The 21,664-nt window shown below is 40.5% G+C and overlaps 1 protein-coding gene and 1 long non-coding RNA gene across 7 annotated transcripts in view; one reads left to right on the top strand and one right to left on the bottom strand.

Moving 5' to 3' along the window:
* Nucleotides 1–331: 331 nt before the first annotated feature.
* Nucleotides 332–3,282, bottom strand: LOC122231798. The gene is made up of 3 exons (XR_006209045.1): nucleotides 3,146–3,282; nucleotides 1,683–1,888; nucleotides 332–541 (listed from the first exon to the last, which is right to left on the bottom strand). It is a non-coding gene; the product is annotated as an uncharacterized LOC122231798 (long non-coding RNA).
* PLEKHA1 (pleckstrin homology domain containing A1) overlaps nucleotides 1,725–21,664 on the top strand; it is a 37,909-nt gene continuing 17,969 nt past the window's right edge. For 5 of the 6 annotated variants that reach the window (XR_006209043.1, XM_007084874.3, XM_007084875.3 and 2 more), the window contains exons 1-4: nucleotides 1,725–1,865; nucleotides 7,244–7,300; nucleotides 9,726–9,771; nucleotides 16,205–16,302. Coding sequence is in view for 5 of the 6 variants with exons in the window: in XM_007084874.3 (XP_007084936.1) it covers nucleotides 1,725–1,865; nucleotides 7,244–7,300; nucleotides 9,726–9,771; nucleotides 16,205–16,302 (342 nt within the window). In the remaining variant the exon portion in view is untranslated. The remainder of the gene's footprint in view (nucleotides 1,866–7,243; nucleotides 7,301–9,725; nucleotides 9,772–16,204; nucleotides 16,303–21,664) is intronic. The other variant, XM_042960290.1, reaches the window with a different exon arrangement.

Genomic DNA, 21,664 nt, shown 5'->3' on the forward strand with positions numbered 1-21,664 from the left:
CATGACAAATATAATGATAATGAAAAAGTTTGCAATAGTGTGAGAATCACCCAGATGTGACACAGAGACACAAAGTGAGTGAACAGATGCTGTTGGAAAAAATGGTGCCAGTAGACTTTCTTGATGTAAGGCTTGCCACAAAACTTCAGTTTGTCAAGAACACAGTAACTGTTCGTGCAGTAAAGGGAAGGGAAGCACAATAAAATGAGGTATGCCTGTACATTAGTGTATTAATATTTCAAGTTTTGATTACATTTTAGAAATTTTTTAAAGGTTGGATAAGTTCATTGAAGAAATTATCTCCTCTAAGTGCCAGATTTATAACAACACACATATGCAAACTTAGTGGATACTTTGGTTTAAAAAGTTTTGGTGTGTCTTAACCATTTCTCTGGCTGCGTACAGAATAATGATTTAGATATGCAGTTTATTAGGATGTGTTCTAATTGAATTTTCACTATGGGTTAAACTTACCTTGAGCCTTTAAATGAGGAGCTAGTTACATAAATAAATTCAACCTGCCAGAAGGTGTTGGCGCTGGCTGTAGAAGAATTAGAACAGGAGCAGTTCAGATGTGCATCCATTAGGAAAAGGAGTCATATCTATAGTTTCTAGAGGAAAAAAGTGGCTGGGAACTCTGCTTTTTACTTAAGTCATGGTTTTTAAGTTTAATCCCTACAACCAAAATTTTAGTACATGAAGAATCAGAATATGATATGCCTCTGAAGTCTCTCTTAATGTATAACTTCTCTCTTCCCCTCTTTTTTCCCCATGGTAATTTATTTACTAAAGAAACTGGGTTTTTCTATTGTTTCCCACAGTCTGGCTTTTGCTGATTGAATCCCTATGGGCAGGCAGTGTAATATATTCGTCTGCAGTCTTTATTTCCTGTAAATTGGTAGTTTGACATGATAAAAACTTTTTTGTTACATGTTCGCTTCATAGGTGATGTTTGTGGCTTTCATCAGGAAGTACATAAATACCTGCTTATCTCTCTTTTTATGATATTAACTAATTTTACTTTGATTCATTTTAGTTTTAGCAATTTGAAGGGTTTGAGAGAGACAGGGTGGTGTAAGATGTTAAGATTTAAGCTCTAGAGCCCAAGAATCTGGGTTCGTGTTTTGATTTATTATCTACTGCTTCTCTAATCTTGGAAGGTCACTTTCCCTTATGAGCGTCAAGTTTCTTATCTGTGAAATGGGGGTGATGATGCCTGTTCATGAGGTCGTTTTGAGCGTTCAGTGAGAAAATGCGTGGAAAAGAACCTTGCACAGAGCCTAGCATATAGTCAGTGGCCAATAAATGTTACCTATTCTGTGACTTTAAAAATATTCTAAACTAATCTGAAAGGTAGATTATATCAATTTATAAGTGAGGAGATTAAGTTTGGATAGCTGTTTTTTGGGGAGTTTCTTGTTTTTGCTTCACCTGTGTTTATTAAGGGAAAAAAGGAAGTCAGTTATTCAGCTGAGGTGACTCGCTCTCCTTTGCTCCCATCGATGTGTATAGTTGAATTTAGTAACCATTCATAATAAGCTTAATTTCAAAAGTGATTTTTGCCCATGCGTCCTGAGGCTTCACATTATCTGGCCCTCACTTAGTTTTGGGAAACAGGCTCTTTCTTGAACAGACTGTACCATAGCACGTATTATGCATGAAGTCCACCAAGAAATACTTACTGTTAATGTTTTTATTTTGCAGTGTAATGTTCAGGCTCAGAAATGCCTTATGTGGATCGTCAGAATCGCATTTGTGGTTTTCTAGACATTGAGGAAAATGAAAACAGTGGGAAATTTCTTCGAAGGTACTTCATACTGGATACCAGAGAAGATAGTTTTGTATGGTACATGGATAATCCACAGGTTTGTAAAATCCAAACGGTCACCTTTTTTCCAAAACACACAAGAGTTTTAATTATTCAAGTATTTAACATACCATCTGGTGTGAGGATTTGTCCTACTAAATAAACAATACGTGTTTAGATTTATTTCTACTGGCTGCGTTCTTTCCCTCTGCACCCTCAACTCCTGCTATCTTATTTGAATTTCAGAAGATGAAGCTAAGTTTATTTAATAAAAATTTATGCATGCATATCTGGGTTTTTTTCCCCCCTTGGGAGAGAAATGCTGTCTCTGGTAGAAAATACATAAATCGTTTAAATTTAAGAGACTTTCTCTAGAGACTACTGTCTTTTGTTTCTTTGGTAAAGAAACGACATCATCTAGTTGACACTTCACGTGGGTAGTCCTTTCATCCTGCAGGGTCAGATTTGAGTGTCAGTAAGTGTCATGCCATTCATGAACTGAAATGCACTTTGATTTCATTGTTGCCTTTCAGATCATTGGGGAAATGTCATAAATTAAAACTTAGAATCCCCATTTTAAGATCTGTGAAAGACCTTGGACTGGAGAGTATCTGTCGAGTAGTTTGTAAGCTTTCTCTACCTGTGAAACTCTTCATTCAAATTGGGGTGGATGTTGCAAGGAGTCCCTAGCAGACGTCTAAGCTGGTTTGGTCTGGCGGGTGAGGGACTCTTAGAGTCGAGGGAGGAGCGGGGACTGGTGGGAGGTTCCATTCTGTTCCACAGAGAAGGAACTAGATCTCCTGACAACCAAGCTAGTATTCTTTACCGGTGTGTACTTATTTTAGGTTAGACAAAATACTTATTTATTTGTATTTGTTTATTTAGAAGTCAAGTTGTAAGAGACCTGAGTATAAATTTAACCTCCTCTTTAATGTAGGAAAACTGTCTATCCCTAATCTTCACTTTAGCTGTTGTTCGTATTACACGTTATCAAAAAGTACTTACTGTATTCGAGACACTTCAATTATTATTTGCTCTGTGAGCCAAAATCTGTCTCCTTGTATTTGCTACCCATTAAACCTACTCTGTCCTCTGATTCTCTATAAACTTTAGTCCTTTTATTCAGACACAGCCTTTGAAATTTTGGAGGGTAATTTGTATTTTAATTCAGTGTAGATTATTTGAGTGCTGACTTTCAGACTTTTTTCCCTAGGAGTGGTCTACGCTCTATCCTTCTTCTTCATAGAGTTTATTGATTCTGTTTTACTCTCTTATCCCTGGGTGTAACCACCTTTCTTGGGTGATAGTAACCTGGCTATACAACTGTATGATTAATACCTTTATTTACTTGTCCAGAGTCAGTGGGAGAAGGAACAGGTCAGCAGAAATCAGAAGTTCATGTTTGCCTTTTTTTTTTTTTTTAACATCAGATTTCTCCCCTTTATGACCTCATCTTTTTATCTGTGGCATAATCCCCTCCCAAACTCTCTTTCGCAAAGAGGAAAGTAACTTCGTTCCCCTTGACTCCCTCTAATTACTAGTTTCCAGGGAACGGTTCTCCTCTCCCTTATGAGCCGTTGCACGGTCTGCCTGTGCTCTTCCTGGTTTGTCTCTCTTTGCGAGATCTGATGGACCGATACGTATGGTTTCTCCTGAATTGTATTTAAAGCTCCTTGATTATTTTTCTTCCTTCATATATGATGGATTCTCCTCCTCAGAATTCTTCCTTTCATCAGCACTTCCCACTTCAAGCTAGAAGAAGGTGGGCACAAAATGGACTATGTTTATTACGCCGAAGGAAACATGAACTTGGAATTCAGAGTTAAGGTCTTCGCGGAAGTAGTAGCATTCGGAATTGACCCAGAAGGGTGGGTACGATTTTGGCCAAGAGATGGAGAAGTGGGTATTCCCACTCTTAGTGCTGTAAGAATAGCATGGGCAAAGAAATCCAAACAAGGAAGCCTGTGGTGTATGTGGAGAATAGGTCACTTTGGCTATAGCAGGCAGGGTGTATGTTGAAGTCTGCACTCAGCTAGGTCTTTTGTTGTTGTTGTTAAGTTTGTTTGTTTGTTTAAGTAATATCTACACCCAGCATGGGCTTGAGCTCACAACCCTGAGATCAAGAGCTGCATGCTCTTCTGACTGAGCCAGCTTGGCGCCCCACATGAACTCTTTTAAAGCCAAATTTCCATGATGTAATTAACACATTTTTTAAAACTTGAATGTAGTGCAGAATTTTAAATCTGTTTTTATATTCAGTTCTTAATAATTTTAACTCTTCGTTCTGATGAGAATCTTTTACCATCTTGACTCTGCAACCAGTGGATTAGCCATCAATATAATAGCTTGGTGTCACTTTATTTAAAAAAAAATTTTTTTTTTTAATGCTTATTTATTTTAGAGACAGAGAAACAGAGCACAAGCGGGGTCAGGGCAGAGAGAGGGAGACACAGAATCTGAAACAGGCTCCAGGCTCTGAGCTGTCAGCGTAGAGCCCAAAGCGGGGCTTGAACTCACAAACCATGAGATCATGACCTGAGCCAAATTTGGACACTCAGCCGACGGAGCCACCCAGGCGCCCATCTTGGTGTCATTTTTAAATGTATTAAGACTTGTATCTCCTCAGGAAAACTTTAGTAAAATGTCTTGCTAAGGTTATTACGTTAGGTTGAGCCGTGTGAAATGGCCAATATACCACCGTTTTAATCTATTAAAAAATGACAGTTTCATAGGATTCAATCTAGTTGCCTATGTTATGCTGCTGTAGATTATAACGATCATAAGCCCTGATAATGAAAGAAAATCCGTTTTACTCACCTGTCCTTAGGGAACCATTCCTCCTCCATTTTCCTTTCTTTACCACTAACCATTGGTTTAAAAATCCATTCTAGTGTATCACTAGGGATCAGTTTGGAGCTTTCTGTGTTTTGTCGAGGGCGTGGGTGTGGTGGAGAATTAAATAATTGAGTAGCTCTCTCAGGAAGTGACTTTGAAGAAACTTGAAAAAGATATTTTGGCAAAAGGAGTGCAGAAACTCATAAGGACAAATGGCTTATTTTCCTTTTTATCTTAAATGTCATGAGTTGATTATTTCTTGTTCACTGTCAAGTAACAGATTTTGAAACCTACTTTTATGTAGTTGAACTTGGCAGTAATCATACCAATCCATAGAAACTAGGTATTTTGAATATTCGTTATCTCTCAGCTACTTATATTTCTCTATACTGTGCCACTGTTCAGTCTGTGATCCTTTATGTCATGTGGCCATGACATAGTGCTCATTTCTCTTCTTCATACAGAGGCTTAGAACTGTATTCAGTTAGTTAAAATAATACATTTTTGGAGGACTTAACAGAAAAATAACAATTTTGAATGAAGGGTAGCAGTGTTTGAAAAAATCACGTTGACAGGAGTTAGGAGGTCTTGAAGACATTTTAACATTTCATTTCCTTATCCAAAATTTAAAAAAAACACACACAAAGCAACCTCTAAACTTAATAAAACATTTTGTATAAGAACAACCATTTAAAATTCTACCTTAACAATTATAATTTTATATACATATTTATTTATGGCTTATACTTAGAAGCTTGAACATAGTATACGGTTTAAAGCAAAACATAATGCAGTTTACATAGGAGTGAATGTCTGAGAAGACCTGTCCCTGTCAACAATAACCAGTTTATATTTGGGAGTCTTGAGGCTTTCGTGTGATTGTCTCCAGGAAGCTCATAGAGAGGTTCAAGAGAAGTACCTCCTAATCGTTCATGAGAACAAAGCCAAAGGTTTTCTTTTCTTTTTTTTTCTTAATGTTTATTTATTTTTGAGAGAGACCGAGCACGAGCAGGGGAGGGGCAGAGAGAAAGGGAGACACAGAAGCCAAAGCCAGCTCCAGGCTCTGAGCTGTCAGCAAAGAGCTTGATGTGGGCCTTGAACCCACAAGCCGTGAGATCGTGACCTGAGCTGAAGTCGGATGCTTAGCCGACAGAGCCACCCAGGCGCCCCAAAAGTTTTCTTTTTAATGTACATACTTATAAAGTCAGTAAAGAAGTTGATCTTGGATGGGGCGCCTGGGTGGCTCAGTCGGTTAAGCTTCCGACTTCGGCTCAGGTCATGATCTTGCGGTCCGTGAGTTCAAGCCCCACGTCGGGTTCTGTGCTGACAGCTCAGAGCCTGGAGCCTGTTTCAGATTCTGTGTCTCCCTCTCTCTGACCCTCCCCTGTTCATGCTCTGTCTCTCTCTGTCTCAAAAATAAATAAACATTAAAAAAATTAAAAAAAAAAAAAGTTGATCTTGGTTAATCTACAGTGGAGGAAACTTTCAAAGTGAAGACTGTTTTAATTTTACTTTTAAAATCTATCAGAGGTTTCCTTTATTTTCTTTATTAATTTTTTCCAGGTTCTTTACCTGGTGTTCCTGCCTCCTTCTTCCCCCTCTTTCACCGGTCCCCTTTATTATATTACAGGATATGTTAAAGCACAATTTCAACTACAAAACTGCTCACAAGCCTTCTTTAATGGTTTCAAATTCTTTAACGGTATAAATTCTTTGCCACTTTTTTATTTAGGTCTTTTTTACTTAGGTTAGATTCTTGGTTCAAGTTCCCAAACTGGTGTTTTCTACTACAACCCTGTACGATCCCATATTATGTGTAGCTTCTGGCCGCCCTCATCTGCCTGCTGTAGCTCCTCTGCTTTCTCTGCCTGGAATATTCTCTCTTCTGTTTGCATTTCACATATTTCCCTTAAAGACCAACCTAAATGCTGTTCATGTCTCCACAGAGTCCTTCCTGCCAGTCTTTCCCAGACATGATTCTCTCTTCTTAATTGTTTACCCCTAGCTCTTCCAGGACCCAAACCCTGCCTCAAACTTGTTAGGGAAGAACAAAAATATAGTGGACATGTCAGTATATACACTCCTGACATATGGCTTAAAGAGTATCAGTTAATAATTATTTTAAAAAATGGAATCAATATAAATAAAGGACGGTATAATACTAATATACTTAAATGGAAGAAAATCAACCTTTTAGGGATAGATTTGATTAATAATTTTTAATAGAACAAAGTAACGTGTAGTATTGAAATCTCTTACAATTGTATTTACGTCTCAAGTATTTTTTCCCATTGCCTTCAGGAACAAAGTCTGATCTTGTTTATGGCTTTTAAAGCTCATGAAAAAGAAAATGAGTTTAGCTGCAATGATGAAACTAGCCTTTTAGTTATGGAATGCGTTACGGTGGAACCAAATAGAATTTGGTTTTGTTATCCATGCCGTCAGCTTGATTTGTAAATACTTGAACTGAAAAAGTTGATTTGTAAAGTGTAATATTAAAAAATCTAATTTCTTAACTGCTTTTAGTATGTGTAGAACATTATAATATAATATAAATTAATAATGCTGGATACTAATTATATATTAATGATTTGTTTCCAGAACTTACCTTCTGGATCATCACGTGTGGGAGCCATTAAACTTACCTACATTTCAAAGGTAGTTTTTCTCTATCGTTTCTCAGTCATGCATGAATTAGAGTTGCTTGGGATATGAGCGTGAATGAGGGGCGGTTTCCTTTCTGTGTCATTTAGTGATGATGTTCCGGGTCATATCATGCTGAAGATGGTACCTGGCCACTGTGTGTAGGAAGGTCTTTGGTAAAATTAGGCAAAATATGGAGTTAACTTGTAAGATGTGGCCAGTTGCAAAAGTTAACATTAACCTTTACGATTAGGTATATGAATATCAGAAGGAGAATAAACAGTTAATGATTAAGTTCTGTCTTTGGGAAATCTGGAGTTTTGTTTTGTTTTTTTAAGTGTATTTATTTTGAGAGAGAAAGTGCAGTCAGGGAGGGTCAGAGAGAGAGGGAGAGAGAGAATCCCAAGCAGGCTCTGCACACTGTCAGTGCAGGGCCCAGCATGGGGCTGGAACCCACGAACCGTGAGAAGTCGGACGCTTAACCAACTGAGCCCCCCGGGCTTCCCCCCTGGAGAAGGTTTTTTCTGAGTCCGTATTGTATTTATTTAAACTGTTTTCCAGCTTTTAATCCCATTACCTCTGACTTTTTATTTCTTTATGTTTTATTTTGAAGAAAGTAAGAACCATCTGCATGATAAAAGAATGATTCTTCCCTCATTTCACTTTGTCTCTACTAATTTCTGTTTTCTCGTTTGTCGATTTTTCTGGAATTTTTGCAATACTATTTTTCTCTTCAAAAATTGAGATTTGGTATTTTCAGGTATATTTTCCCTTTATTATATTGGGGTGGTAACTGAGATAGAGATGTCGAGGAGCTAGGCCTATGGGGTTTTTGTACAAAGTAATGTGCGTCGATGGCTCAAGATAGAAGGTGTGAAGAGTGGATTAAGTAATATGCACGTGTATACTATTATGCATATATTGGGATTTGTTAGCAGAGGTCTTCAAGAGAAGACCAGTTTACAAGTGTGCTTATAAAGGTAGACGTTCATAGATAAAGTACTTCATTATCAGGATCACAGCAGGGCTGTTCATTCTCACTGACCAAAAAAAAAAGAAAAAAAAAATCAGCCCTTGGATGACAAAGATTACATACTGAAAGGGAAACCTTTTTTTTTTTTTATTATTATTTATTTAATTAAAACCATATTATTTAATCTGCAGAAGACAAATATTGTTTAAGTATACCTTAAGTGTCCCTGTAAATCAAAACACTTAATAAGTGCTTCAGGGTAGCTCGCAGCTTCAATTCTAGAGTGCTTATTATTAGGAAGCATAGCATGTCTTTGTAAAGTAAGTGTTAGGGCCCTGGTCTGCCGGCCGGCCGGTAGGGTGTCGCGCTGTGATGTGAGTTTGTTTGCCAAGCGCTTTTGCCTCTCCGGGCGGTGATGAGGAATAGGCAGTTGAGGGAGAGATCGCCCACATGCTCCTAGGTTTTCAATCGTTTGTTGCCTGGTCTTTTCAAAAATGAAGCACTGACTGAGCGAGTGGCCCTGACTGACCAGCTGCTTCCTGAATCTTCCTCGGCTCCTCTTTTAAAGTATAACTTTTTCTGTGCAGCCCTGTTGACTTTCATCCCTGTCCCGAAGTTTCACTTGTACAGTTTGTACTCTGCTTTAGACATGCCTCTTTTTTTCCAGAATTTATTCTTGGAACAAATTCCAGTGTGACTCAGAGCTGTGAATTTGTAGTTGGGATCAGTCAGGAGCCCCAGACTTAGAATTCCTTTTGAAGGTACAAAACAGACGCTACAATTACATGTTCTGACACCGGCACTAGGGTCGGAAGAGTCAGGAAGAGGCTTCCGAGAGAGCTACGTTATTTGAGGGAATAACAGTAACCAGGTGCCAGTTGCTTCCCTTCTGAAAGGAACCACGTGCTGCGTTTAGCAAAGGGACCCCGCGATCCCAGGGTATTCTGCTGCACACGAGGGCGTCCGGTGCCATTTTGGGTTCCTCATTGCAGATTAATGCCTTTTGGATTTTTGGACGTTGTTGAATACACAATCTCCCCCTTGCCCACCATCATTTTCTCTTCAGGTTCACAGCTAATTTAGAAATATGCAATCTGGGAAGAATTCAGAGTTTCTGTAGTGTATCCCGAGGGTATTTTGAAAGTTACGTTATACTACAAAATGTCCTGTGTGTTACATAAAACTTAAGGGTTTACTTTCAACTTCTTCACATTTCCTTAGAATAAATGCAAGTTTGTTCAAAGAGAACAGGGAAGTATCGTTTGTTTTGAACATCTTACAGTTGGGACCCATGTTCTGTGTTCCATTTGCAGTTCTTTTTCAGTAGCCTTTAAAGTGTAATTTCAGGCCTGAGTGCTAAATGTGTGGGATTACTGGGAGATCGTACTTGTGGGAGTTGGTGCAGCATTTAAGGTTGGTTACGGTCACATATGAAGAAGTCAGTGACTCGTCTCTCTGTTTTGTTAGGTCAGCGATGCAACTAAGCTAAGGCCAAAGGCTGAGTTCTGTTTTGGTGAGTAGCCTTATTTTATATGTTAATTGATTTAAGTTTGGCTAACATAATTACATCATAATTGTAAAAGGAAACAGTCCTGGAAAACCACATGACACAAACCTGTGGGTTAATGGATTATTCTGAGGCAAATTCCCTTGAAGCCACCATCCAGGTGAAGAAATAAAACTTCTCGCCTACCCTCGAAGCCTCTTTTCCTGTGTCCATCCCGGTCACGGCCGCCTCGCTCGGCCCACATATAGTCCTTACCTAGGCGTTTATAGCGATGACCGCCAGTGAGATTTCAGGTAATTTCTAACTTTCTACCTTGTATTATTCTATATTACATGCATTTATAAATAACGGAAAGGATTTGGTCTTCTGCTCGTGGGTCGCGAGAAGTGTACAGCTTGGGGGTAGAGGTAGTTGAGGGTGTGTGATTCACTTGTTCGGCAAACATTTAGTGAAGGTCTAGTGTGTGCACACTGTGCTTGGCACTGGGCTTGTTGTTGCCCTTAAGAATCTCACAGGCTGCTTGTCTCTCAGACACCGGACCTGGTGAGATCCTTGCATTTCTTACAGTCAGTGCATGACGGAGCGTACAATTTATTAAAGAAACACAAAGGAAGAGCTTCACATCCTTACTGGGGATCCTTACCAGGGGAAGCCACACTGGGTGAAGAGGCACTTGAGCTGGTGGCCAGCTCAACCTTGGTCATCCTCCAGCGTTGGGAAGAGAAGGGGGAGGGATCACAGGACCAGAGGCACGCGGGAGAGAAGAGCGAGGTGTGTGCGGACATCTGAAAACTCAGGGAGGCTGGCAGGAACGGTGAGAGACCAGAAAGTAAAAGGCCGGGCAGAAGTCCGGGCGTAACATGTGGACAAGTGGCGTATGTGTATGTATGTGTGGGAACGAGAGGCGAGAAACTAGCATCTAGCAAGCTGACGTAGGTGGAGGATGTGCTTTGTATGGATAGAGAGTTTTGATACAGGCAGATTAGCTCGGTGGCTTCCGAACTACTCTCCTTATCTAAGGGCCCGCATCTGGGTGGTGGCAGTGGGAGAGGAGGGACAAACAACACTGGAAGGAAATGTGCAGGGCCTTGGTGACTGGATGTGTGGGAAGAGAGAGCTATCAGGTAGGTTCGCTTCAAGTAAAGAAATGAGGACCTGAGAGCTGGATTGGGTAAAGTGTTTGGTAAGGAGTTTGAAGTGGTGAGGAAACATCCAAATGGAAATGTTCCGGTGACGGTAATTGAAGATGGATGGAGCCTGAAGATCAAGAATGGAGAAATTTGGAACTTGTGAAAATAGTTGGGTGGTAGTTGAAGCCGGGAGAGTTGATGTGCTCTCAGAGTCTGTCAGGGGACACCAGTGATGGAAAGGACAAAATTCAGAGTGGCCAACTGGCATCAAAAAGGACCATTTTACATTAATGTAAAATACTTCTTGAGGTAGAAATGATATCAGCGTTCTTTGTTCTCTTTTTTTTTTAAGGTGTTTTTTTTTTTAATTTTTTAAATTTATTTTTGAGACAGAGAGAGACAGAGCATGAGCAGGGGAGTGGCAGAGAGAGGGAGACACAGAATCCGAAGCAGGCTCCAGGCTCTGAGCCATCAGCCCAGAGCCCGACGCGGGGCTCGAACTCACGGACCGCGAGATCGTGACCTGAGCCGAAGTCGGACGCTTCACTGACTGAGCCACTCAGGCGCCCCTGTTCTCTTTTGCTTGAAAAGGGCGGGTTTCTTCTTTAGGCATTATGTTGGGGATAACATCTGTGGCAGTCATATACATCCAGTAAGCGACTAGGGTGTGGGCAGGATGTAATGCAGCTGTTCAGAGAATCCTCTATAAGGCTTTTATCACCTCTAAGAAACCAAAAGAAAAATTTATGTGCTTATTACAAATTTATAAACAGGAAAATGCTTCAGAGCCTTGTGAGTGAAAAGCTAATGGGGGCAACAGAGAACTTTGTTTTAGAATGTATAATGCATATTCTCTTGACAAGTCTTTTTAATGTAAAACCTCAAACCTACAGCTTGAAGGAATAGTAGTATATAGTAACATACATAACATTCAGTCATTGGAGTATGCAGAATGGGTGATTTTAGTTGGAGTCAAAGATTAAGGTTATTTGTTGGTCTGTCAGTAGTTTGTTAGTCCATACTATAGAGGGCATAGAGAAGAGATTCATAAAATGCTTTTCAGAGAGGGCGGCACAGGTTCCTAAAATGGAACCACAACTTCCATTCAGAATGGCAACATAAAGATTCTTCCACCTTTATTTCATCTCCCGATTGTTCAGAAACAAGTGAGAACAAGAAACACTCAAACCATCGTTGCAGACGTCTGTAACCCACAGTGTATACAGGTGGGAAGTGGATGGGGGGAATGGAAAATAACTTAGCAGAGTAGAGAAGAAGCCAGTGAGGAGCTGGCCTGTCAGCGTCCTGCCCCCACCCCAGCTCCAGAGAGACTTAGGTCCTGGGTACCGTCTGGGGAGGCAGCGGAGAGGAGGACCCAAAACGGACTACATTTGGGTGTCTGTGTCAGGGACAGCCGCCAGTCCCTGCTTCCGTGCAGCTTAGTTGGGCAGCTGTCCTTCCACCATCCCAGCAAGAAGTGGCATGTGTAGTACCTTTAGAAATAGAATCAGTGAGGGGCGCCTGGCTGGCTCAGTTGGAGGAGCATGTGACTCTTGATCTCAGGTTCGTGAGCTCCAGCCCCATGATGGGTGTAGAGATTACTTAAATAAATAAGAACTTAGAAAGAAAGAAAGAAAGAAAGAAAGAAAGAAAGAAAGAAAGAAAGAAAGAAAAAAAAGAGAGAGAGAGAAAGAAAAAGAGAGAGAGAGAGAGAGAGAAAGAAAGAGAAAGAAAGAAAGAAAGAAAGAAAGAAAGAAAGAAAAAGAAAGAAAGAAAAAGAAAGAAAGAAAAAAAGAAAATCAGGCTCTGTGTTTGGGAAGAAGGGGAGAGATGAAGTGTGAAACTGAAAATAGGACTAAGTGAAAATATGTGCATGGAATGCACCTCTTTTCCTGTGTCCAGTTCCAGAGCACTGGGCAGCCAGGTGTAGTGGGGTGGGTCTGCATACCCTAGAAAAGAGAGCCATAGGTGCTGACATCTGGGCATTTCTACTGGAAGACTTTGCCGTGCAGTAAAGTCCAGCGGTCAGTAACCCTACATATCTTTCAGGGAGCTTCCAGTTAGTTTTTTTAGTACCTTGCTTTTAAATACGAATAGACAGCCCAGGATTACATGACATTTGAGGAGAGAGCACTATCAAATAGGAAAAGGAACACAAGACAATGCAAAACTCAGAAGAAAAAGTCAAAAAATCTCAAAGAACCAAGACAGACCGATGAGAGGAGAGAAATAAGAAAGTTAGTGGTTCCTTTTAGAAAGTCTGCCATCTGATTGAGAGAACGAGAGGATGGAGAAAGAATAGAGGGAACTGAGAAAACTGGCAAATAATGTGAGAAAATGTCGCACAACCATTTGGTCCCTACTCATACCCGAACTGTAACCAGTTGATCTTAGGTGTCAGATGATTTTTGTTTGCAGTCAAGCTAGTGTTTGTGCTGCAGGCTTTACCCGTTTGATACATTCACTCTGATGGTAAAGATTTGAAATGAAGTAAAGAAGTACTCAAGTGAAAAGATAGAACACAACCTCTGGGATGGAGTCATCGTACACTGCGGAACCCTAGGTTCAAAAGCATGGCAACTGGCAGGTTTTGTACACTTTGTTTTCATTCGAATATTTTTTCTTTCTTTCTCTGTCCCCCCCCCCCCCCCCCCCGCCCCCACCAACATGGATTGTTAGTATGCACTTCCCAATAATTTGCTTTACATTTTCCACAATGCTTCCTTACTTGGAAGTCTCCAGATGATGATGAAGATGATGTTGTCTATTCTTTCCCAGGCGCTGTGCTACTTCCTTTACATAGATCACCTCCAACCCTTCAAGGAACGGATGGGTTGCATCCATTTCCTTGATGAAAAAAATGGGGCTCAGATTACATGGGTTTTGCAGAATGTTATTGCTAGTTAAGTGCATGAGCTGGTCAGGTCTGAGTGATTCCAGGCTCGGATTCCAACCCCCCTCCTGCCCCCACCGTATCCTTATGCCTCTTCCTAACGTGAAATAATACAGCAGATGAGTTTTTATTTGGACTGCAAGGTGTGCTAAGACCCGTTTTAGAGGTATATTTGCCTCTTTTTTCTTTTTTATAAGAAGTCCTTATATAAATGCTATTCATTCAAAAATAGATGTATTAAGTACTCACTTTGTGGCAGATGCAGTGTAGTACTAAGTGCTTAGATTTTCAGACTCTTCAGCTGGTCTCGGCAGATGCCCAGAACAGCGCTGAGGGGAGAAGCCATTGGGAGGGGGCCCAACCTCAGCCCGAGCTGGAACAAGGTTGTGAAAAGAGTCTTTACCAATTGTTAGAAATTAAAAATAAAAGCCATGTGTTGATATATGTCCTACTGTGCTACTCATCTTAACTTATGCTTATGGCATGGATCATTTCTCCAGTCTCTAGTAAGATATAAGAGAATTGATTTATAGTGTTTTAAGTTTCTTTAGTTTCCATACTAGTTGTCTGACAGCACTTCACAAGGTACTATTTGACTTCCTTGCTCAGATCCTCATCTCCATTCAAGGAAGCTCTGCCTCAGTGTCTTGGTCTCAGTTCCAATTTCAAGTCCTGTGCATTTGAGAAATAACTTTTTCCTTTGAGGGTTTTCATTTCCCCCTTTCCTTAGTCATACCCAACTGAGTGGTAGTATGTTGGTTGATACATACATACATACATGTATATATATATATATACACATATATATGTATATATGTATATATATTTTAAGTTTATTTATTTTGAGAGTGAGAGAGAGCAAGCAGGAAAGGGGCAGAGAGAGAGAGAGAGAGAGAGAGAGAGAGAGAGAGAGAGAATCCGAAGCGAGCTCCATGCCCAAAGGTGGGATCTCTTGAACTGTGACATCGTGACCCGAGCCAGAATCAAGAGTTGGATGCTCAACCAGCTGAGCCCGCCAGGCACCCCTAAAGGTGTTTATTTTTATGATCTTGGGTTGGGGAGATTTTCTGCATCTATGAAAGCTCAAGTCATTACAGGAAAAGGAAAAGATTGACAGAATATTTTTCTCTTTGTTGAAAGATACCATGGACAAATTTGATGAGGGAAATGACAGGCTGAGAAAAGTACTTGAAATAAAACAAATGATTAATATAAAAGCTCTTAGAAGACAATACAACATAAGTGGACACTCAGGAGAAATATGGACACAGAAAATAAAGCTCACAAAACAAATTCTGATGGCCAAGAAACATAGAAACTAATTTGTCTCAATGATCAGATAAATTCACATTTAAACAAGATATAATTATTCACCATTTAGGAGGTCAGAGATTGCTGTATCTGTCGGGGTCCAGTCGGGAAAACAGTCTGCACTAGGTATTTCGAACCTGGGGTGTTTGTTAGGAGGAATTGCTTACCCAAATACCGGAAGGCTGAAAGAGTGTAGAGGGGATGCCGAGGAAACCCAGAAATTAGAAATTGCATAAAGCAGCTACCACCTACACGCTGGAGAGAAACGAAAGGGGAAGAAGGGGTGTTACCAGAAGCTGGGACTTCGGACGGTTGGAAGAGGGGCCCGATGGAGCTAGCGATGGGTGTCTGAGGAGACTGCAGGGCTGGTGTGGGGAGTGGCCGCAGAGCCTGGAGCAGTAGTAGCCCGTGGTGTGCGCCTGCAGGGGGGGCGAGGTCAGCAGTAGTGGGAACCTTTAGGAGCGTGGCCTCTCCCAGTCTCCCATCAGTCCCTCCCATTAGCAGAACAGGGCTCGAGCTGGCAAAGGGTCTCTAGGGAATATTGTTCGCAGACTCCGGCTCCAATGTCAACAGTCTCGGGGCTGAAGACAAGGTCCCTGTCTAGCACAGGTGCTAATAACCAGGACGGGTGCTGAGCACTGGATAAAACAGGCCTTCACTGTTGCTAGGAATGTAAATGGGTTCAACCTTATAGGAAGACAAGTTATCAGTATCTGTGAAAATTTTAAGGGTGAATTCCCTCTGACCCAACAAATTTATCCTATAGAACTGGTAGCCCAAGTATGGAGAGATATTATGTATATGATGGTTCATTGGGATATTTTATATAATTTCAAAAATTGGAAATAGCCTAAATGCTCATCATTAGGGGATTAGCTAAATATATTCTGGTATTTCCATTTAATGAAAAACATAGGCATTAAAAATAAGAATGTTACCTATGTTACAGAGTGATAAAAGCATTATTTCATACGATCTAACATTTTGTCAAATCTGAGAGTCACGGTATTGAACCTAGCCTGGTTTTTCAGAAAGCAGGTGCCAACATAAATTTAGATGCAACAAGTGCAAAATTTCATGTACTGTTTATTTTTTCTCTCAACAGTTATGAATGCAGGGATGAGGAAATACTTCCTACAAGCTAACGATCAGCAAGACCTAGTAGAATGGGTAAACGTGTTGAACAAAGCTATAAAAATTACAGTAAGTGTTTGTTGTGTTTTTAATTTTTAACGTCTGGAGGTCATCTTTACATTTTGAAAATATGCCTGCTGAGTCTCCAGTTTACCAACAGGTTGCATCCTCAAAGTTTATTGTTTAAAAGGCCGGTGTTTATAATGGGAACACATTTTCTTGTACCAGGTCATTATCAGCCCTTAAAATCAGCCCGAAAATGCCATTTTAGCCCATTATGTACCTACCACGGCATATGCTAGTGTGCATTTCACCCACTGCACAAGAATGTTTCTAGGGGAAAATACACATCGAGGATGTTTTCTCTTCCCGAGTAGGATGAGGGGCTTCCTGCCGCCAACGCTGCTACTAGGCGTTGGCCTTCCTGTCTTCCAGGCCCTGACTGGGATCACTGCTGGGTAGGGTACAATTTGAAGATAGGAGCAGGAAGCGGAGGTGAGGCCGTGGAAGTGAGGCACGGGGTTAGGGAGTGGATCTGGAGAGCTGTGGCGGCCAGAGGGTCCTGCCCACGTGGCCCCCTCGGGAGTTTGTCTTCAGGCTCTAAACTTGCCTCACCCACTTTTCCTCCTTGAGTTCGGGGCGGCTACCCTTGCAACTCCGATGTCCCCGGGCTACAGCTTCCTGCTTGCAACCTGGGTTTCTTTTTTTGGTTTTCTGATCTTGAGGGGTTTACCTCAATTATCTGGAAAAGTGATAATCCTCGGGATTAAGTAACTTTTACTGGTTTCATAGCTGGTAAATCGTGGAACCGTTGAGCCAAACCCAGGCTGTTTGACTCTGGAGCTCGACCCTGGAGCACAGGGTCCTGAAAAAAGAGCCCTTTCCCACTCTTTCGTTTGTAAAGCAAAACCCAGACTTTTCCGAGAAAGTTTACTACTGATGAGGACAGGCAAGTAGATAGGTTCTGCGCCCTGATTCTAGCTCTCCTTGCTTTTTTTCTCCTTACACACTTGTAGAGAGACACAGAGAGAGGCTCTGGAAGGAGTTCCTGTGTGAGGTTTGTGTGAGCTCAAGTGTGTTTTACTAAAGTACAGTTGTTTACTGACCCTAAACGACTTACTCTCGAAAAACATATGCTCTGAAAGTCAGCATATGTTAGTCACTTGTTAGTTTCCATCTAAAATGAACGATTCCATATTTATATCACAACACAGTCAAGAGTTAATATAACCAAAGCTGTTCTCGGAGTGAAGTCGGGTTTTTTGTCTTGCACCAGAACAGCTTGTTGCCACATGACAGAAAACACCCACGCAGTGCCTCTGATCTGTACACGAAGCAGAAGTTATTTTAGGTACGTGCAGTTTCAGGAAAGCAATTTTTTGAACTGATTCAGAAGTACATGTTCTTAAAAGGTCTTCACTAACAGTTTTTAACTCAATATATATATTTCTTAGGTGAAATTTTCTTTAGGAAGACAGTATCTAGTAACTTCACCGAATTGGTTCATTTCTTAAAATTTGCAGTAATTAGTAGCACTGGGTTCTCAGTGCTTTAAGAGAAAAAGGAGTGAATAGTCTCAGGCTTTTTACCATTTGGGGGGTTCTTGAATTGCTAGATCTAATTTATTAATGGTGTGAAACCATCTTACACAGATGACACTGCTAAGCTTCTTCAAATGCACGAGAAGCTGATTAGGGTTGGGTGATGTTGCAAAGCATAAAGACTTTTAAATACCAGCGTTTGTGGTCTTACGGTTTTGTTTTACACGTTGAAATTCATAGTTTTTAGGCTAAATAAGTTGGTATTCATGCTTTTATAATTCATTTTTTGTAATTCACATTTAGAAAATATGAATACGTAAAAAATCTAGAAATCCTTAGCTTGTCAACAAAGTGAATGTAACTGTATGAAAGTGAATCTACGTAGAAGTGAAGAATTGATAGCACTTACTAAACATCAATTTTATATAAACGTGTAACTTATCGGATGGCAATGAAAGAATTTCCCCTGCCTACGTAAGATTTATTTAATTCTTTTTGTTTAAAGGGCCTTGCCAGTTTTCATATCATGTGCATTTTACACGTGTAAATGTATTCGGCTGTGGAATCTCTAATTTGTCATACATTCCTATGGAAATCGCGGATGAGTAATGCAGATTTCTTTGCAAAATAGAAGTTTATGTTTTAGTGCATGTGTGGTTTACAATTCTATGGAACTGCTCCAAATGACAAGTTGGTCAGCTGTGTAACTTAGTGGTCTGCTGAGTACAATGTGATTATGTAAACTTAAAATTTTTAGAAATTCATAATTAGGGTTTGGAAGCACATGGTTTCAGGATAGGGGGTGGTAGGGAGTAGTGGTAAGGGAATGGTGATTATTTAACTACTTCCTAATTATAGTACCTTGTCATCTTAGTGGACTGTCCTCTGATACCATGGTCTGTGGCTTTTCGAACTTGCCTAACGTCTACGTGAATGTTTATTGGTGGCAGCCGTTTAAAAAAGTTTCCCCTTATTTGAAAAGACAGAGAGCTGGTCGTGGAGGAACCGACCCTGAAGAGAGTATCCGTGAATAGGGTTGGGAAAATCAGATTGATTTTAAAGTATACTTTTAACTAACTTTTTATAGGAAGTAATAACAGTACAAATACGGTGGCCTCTGGTCCCTTATCGATGAAGGAATGTCCAGGATGTATATGGTGTATTCCTAAACAGAAACCCACTGTTTTTTAAAATAGTGTCTTTTCCCCACCATAGGTGGTAATTCAGAAATCAATACTAGATTTTAATCTACATGTGGTGTTTTTGACATTGTGGCCAAAATTCCACTTTTTTTTTGGACAACTGGGAGCAAGTAGAGGAAGCTGAATATAGGACTTTGGTCCTAACAAAATGGTAAATTTGCCCAAAGGTACAAGGCTTTCTACTTGATACTAGTGTTTTTCAGCTGGCAGGTCATGGGTAGAGCCCTCAAAAGGCTCCTAATATACCCAGGAGTTTGTGGTGGAACGTTTTAGGCTTTCGTCCGCAAGCCCTGTCGTTTTTCTCCATTTTGTTTATCTCTTCATTCTCTGACTGCCTTTTCTTTTTCTACTATTAGGACCACAGGCAAACACCTCCTAAAGATACATGCAGATTTCTCACAGACTACAGCTCCAATAAAGAAGGGTAGAAAGCAAGAGAGAGCAGGGAAAAGTCAGGGGCAAGGAAACCAATCATGTTCAGTGTCTTTGACACTTGCTGTCTGCCTGATGAGACCACTTTTCTGATTCTCATTAAATAGTTGGCTGATTTTTTTTTTCTGTTCCTGAAAGTATGTTTATTTTAATGGCTGAATTTAGACTTTCATTCAAAGTTTTTAGGACAATTACTGTATTCATGGGTATTTTGCTTGTACTTTTCGTATTCTTGGGGAATGTTTACAGCTTAGATGATTTTTTTTTATTGATAAAATGTTAATATTAGTTTCAGGTGTATAACATATCGATTTGAAAATTCTACACATTGCACAGTTCTCACCACACGATTTAGATAAGTTTTATTGTAAAGTGCAATTCTAAGTTAATTATTGAACTCTAACATTAGAATTATGCCATACTTGGTATTTTATTTTATTATAAGGACACATTAGAAGCAGTGAGCTTAACAGCAGTGAGAAGGATTTTTAATATACTATCATTTCTGGAAGAAAAGTGGAAAAAGTATAAATATCACTGTATTTTGGGGGTGGTCTAAAAGATTTTTCTTAGGAAATGCCCATGTATGACTAAACTGTAAACTTCTTAAAAGAAGGACTGACTTCATATGGGTCACCTCTTCGTACATTTCAGCTAACACAGATGAACAGATAATTTTCTCTCTGGCTTAAAATTCTCTCAATGCTGTGTTTCTGTTCTTAATGGGGTAACTTGGCCCCGTTTTCTCGGTCATATTTCAAATACATGATGCCGTTCATTCAGAACATCGTGGGCTTCCTCGGCAGACTGTTTCTGGGTAGAGTGTCCTCAGTAGTAGTCCTTTCACCGTCCTGTCGTTGTGTGGATCTTGTCAGGTAAAATTCTAGCTAGTACCTTTGCCTTTGAAAAGTTCTCCAAAAAGTGTAGCCTCTTAGAAGATTTCAGGGGGCATTCCTTAGCAGGATTCATTTGCCTTCCTTTCCTGTTTTCCTGCATTGTAGTGTAAATATGGATGAGAGGGCCTGAAGCCTGGAGAGAAAGCCTTGCGGGGAAGCCTCTCCAGGGGAGAGAGGGAGGGAAAGGTGGAGAGGAGTTGCAGAAAGTCGCCTGAGAGACAACTTGTATATATTCGTAAATTATGCGGATTGGGATCTACTACAGCCCGGCTTAGACACACATAGACCGCATTTGCCCGGTATTTCATAAAAGCCTTGTCTGTAGACACCACTGTCTACCTGCTTTTCCCCAGACCTGGTGGGAGAGCACAGGCCTGGCAGCAGTGTTTCTCGGGGTGGTTTCTGCAGCAACTACCTCAAAAACCACTGGTGTTTCTGCTGACCGTGTGGCCTTGTGCACAACACTGTGGCTTGAGCAAGTCAGAATTTCTGGGAGGTGCAACCTGGAAGTCTGAAGCTTTCAATAATGTTCCTGGCTGATGCTTCATGAGTGTTAAAGCTCGAGAAACCACACTGCTTTGGAATCATATTAACAAATGGTTTGGGACTTTGACTGCAACGTGAATGGTGTCCCCTGTGCCAGTTCCCTGTTAACATGGATTAACTGTAAGGCAAGCAAGTGACTTGATTTTAAATGTTTTTACGCCACCACTATGGTGCTGGTTAGAAGTACTTGTCAGAATGTTTCTGAAACACTGCAGGATCCTCACATGCCCTTTAAAAATCATTGGACGGAGATTAACTGTCACGCTCAACATTACATCAGTGCCGAGCATATTTTATTACGTTTTTTTATCTACGGTCAAAAGAAATCTGCAATCCAAAGGCAGACTACGTGCAGCAGTCTATTGGCAGAAGTATCGCACCTTGTTTCCTGAGTGGGCCGTATCAGAAAAGCTAAAACGTATGCTAAACGTTTGTGATCTCTTCGATTCTCTGATTCCACTTCAGTGACGTTTGTGAGCGATTTATCATTGATACCAGTGTTGGAGTACCTTCTCAAAATTTCCAATAAGCTTTAAGTTATTTTGAACATTTTAATTTTTAATTTGTGTCGAGTGTCTTATTCTTTTTTTCCTGATGATTCCGGATTCATCCACTGAGTCCGTCTCTCAACATTTAGTGAACACCGTGTTTTCAGTAGTAGACTCTGGCCTGGCACCAGTAATGATGAGTTTGCCACGGTCTTTGTCCTCGGGTGCTACCAGAATCGTGGGCAGCGGCGGAGGATGGGGAGCGAGAACGGCATGGAGCTGTGCTCTGGTGTCAGGTGCTCTAATAAATGGGGGACATAGAATAG

The sequence above is a fragment of the Panthera tigris genome, chromosome D2, assembly GCF_018350195.1.
Source record: "Panthera tigris isolate Pti1 chromosome D2, P.tigris_Pti1_mat1.1, whole genome shotgun sequence".
Classification (NCBI taxonomy): Eukaryota; Metazoa; Chordata; class Mammalia; order Carnivora; family Felidae; genus Panthera; species Panthera tigris.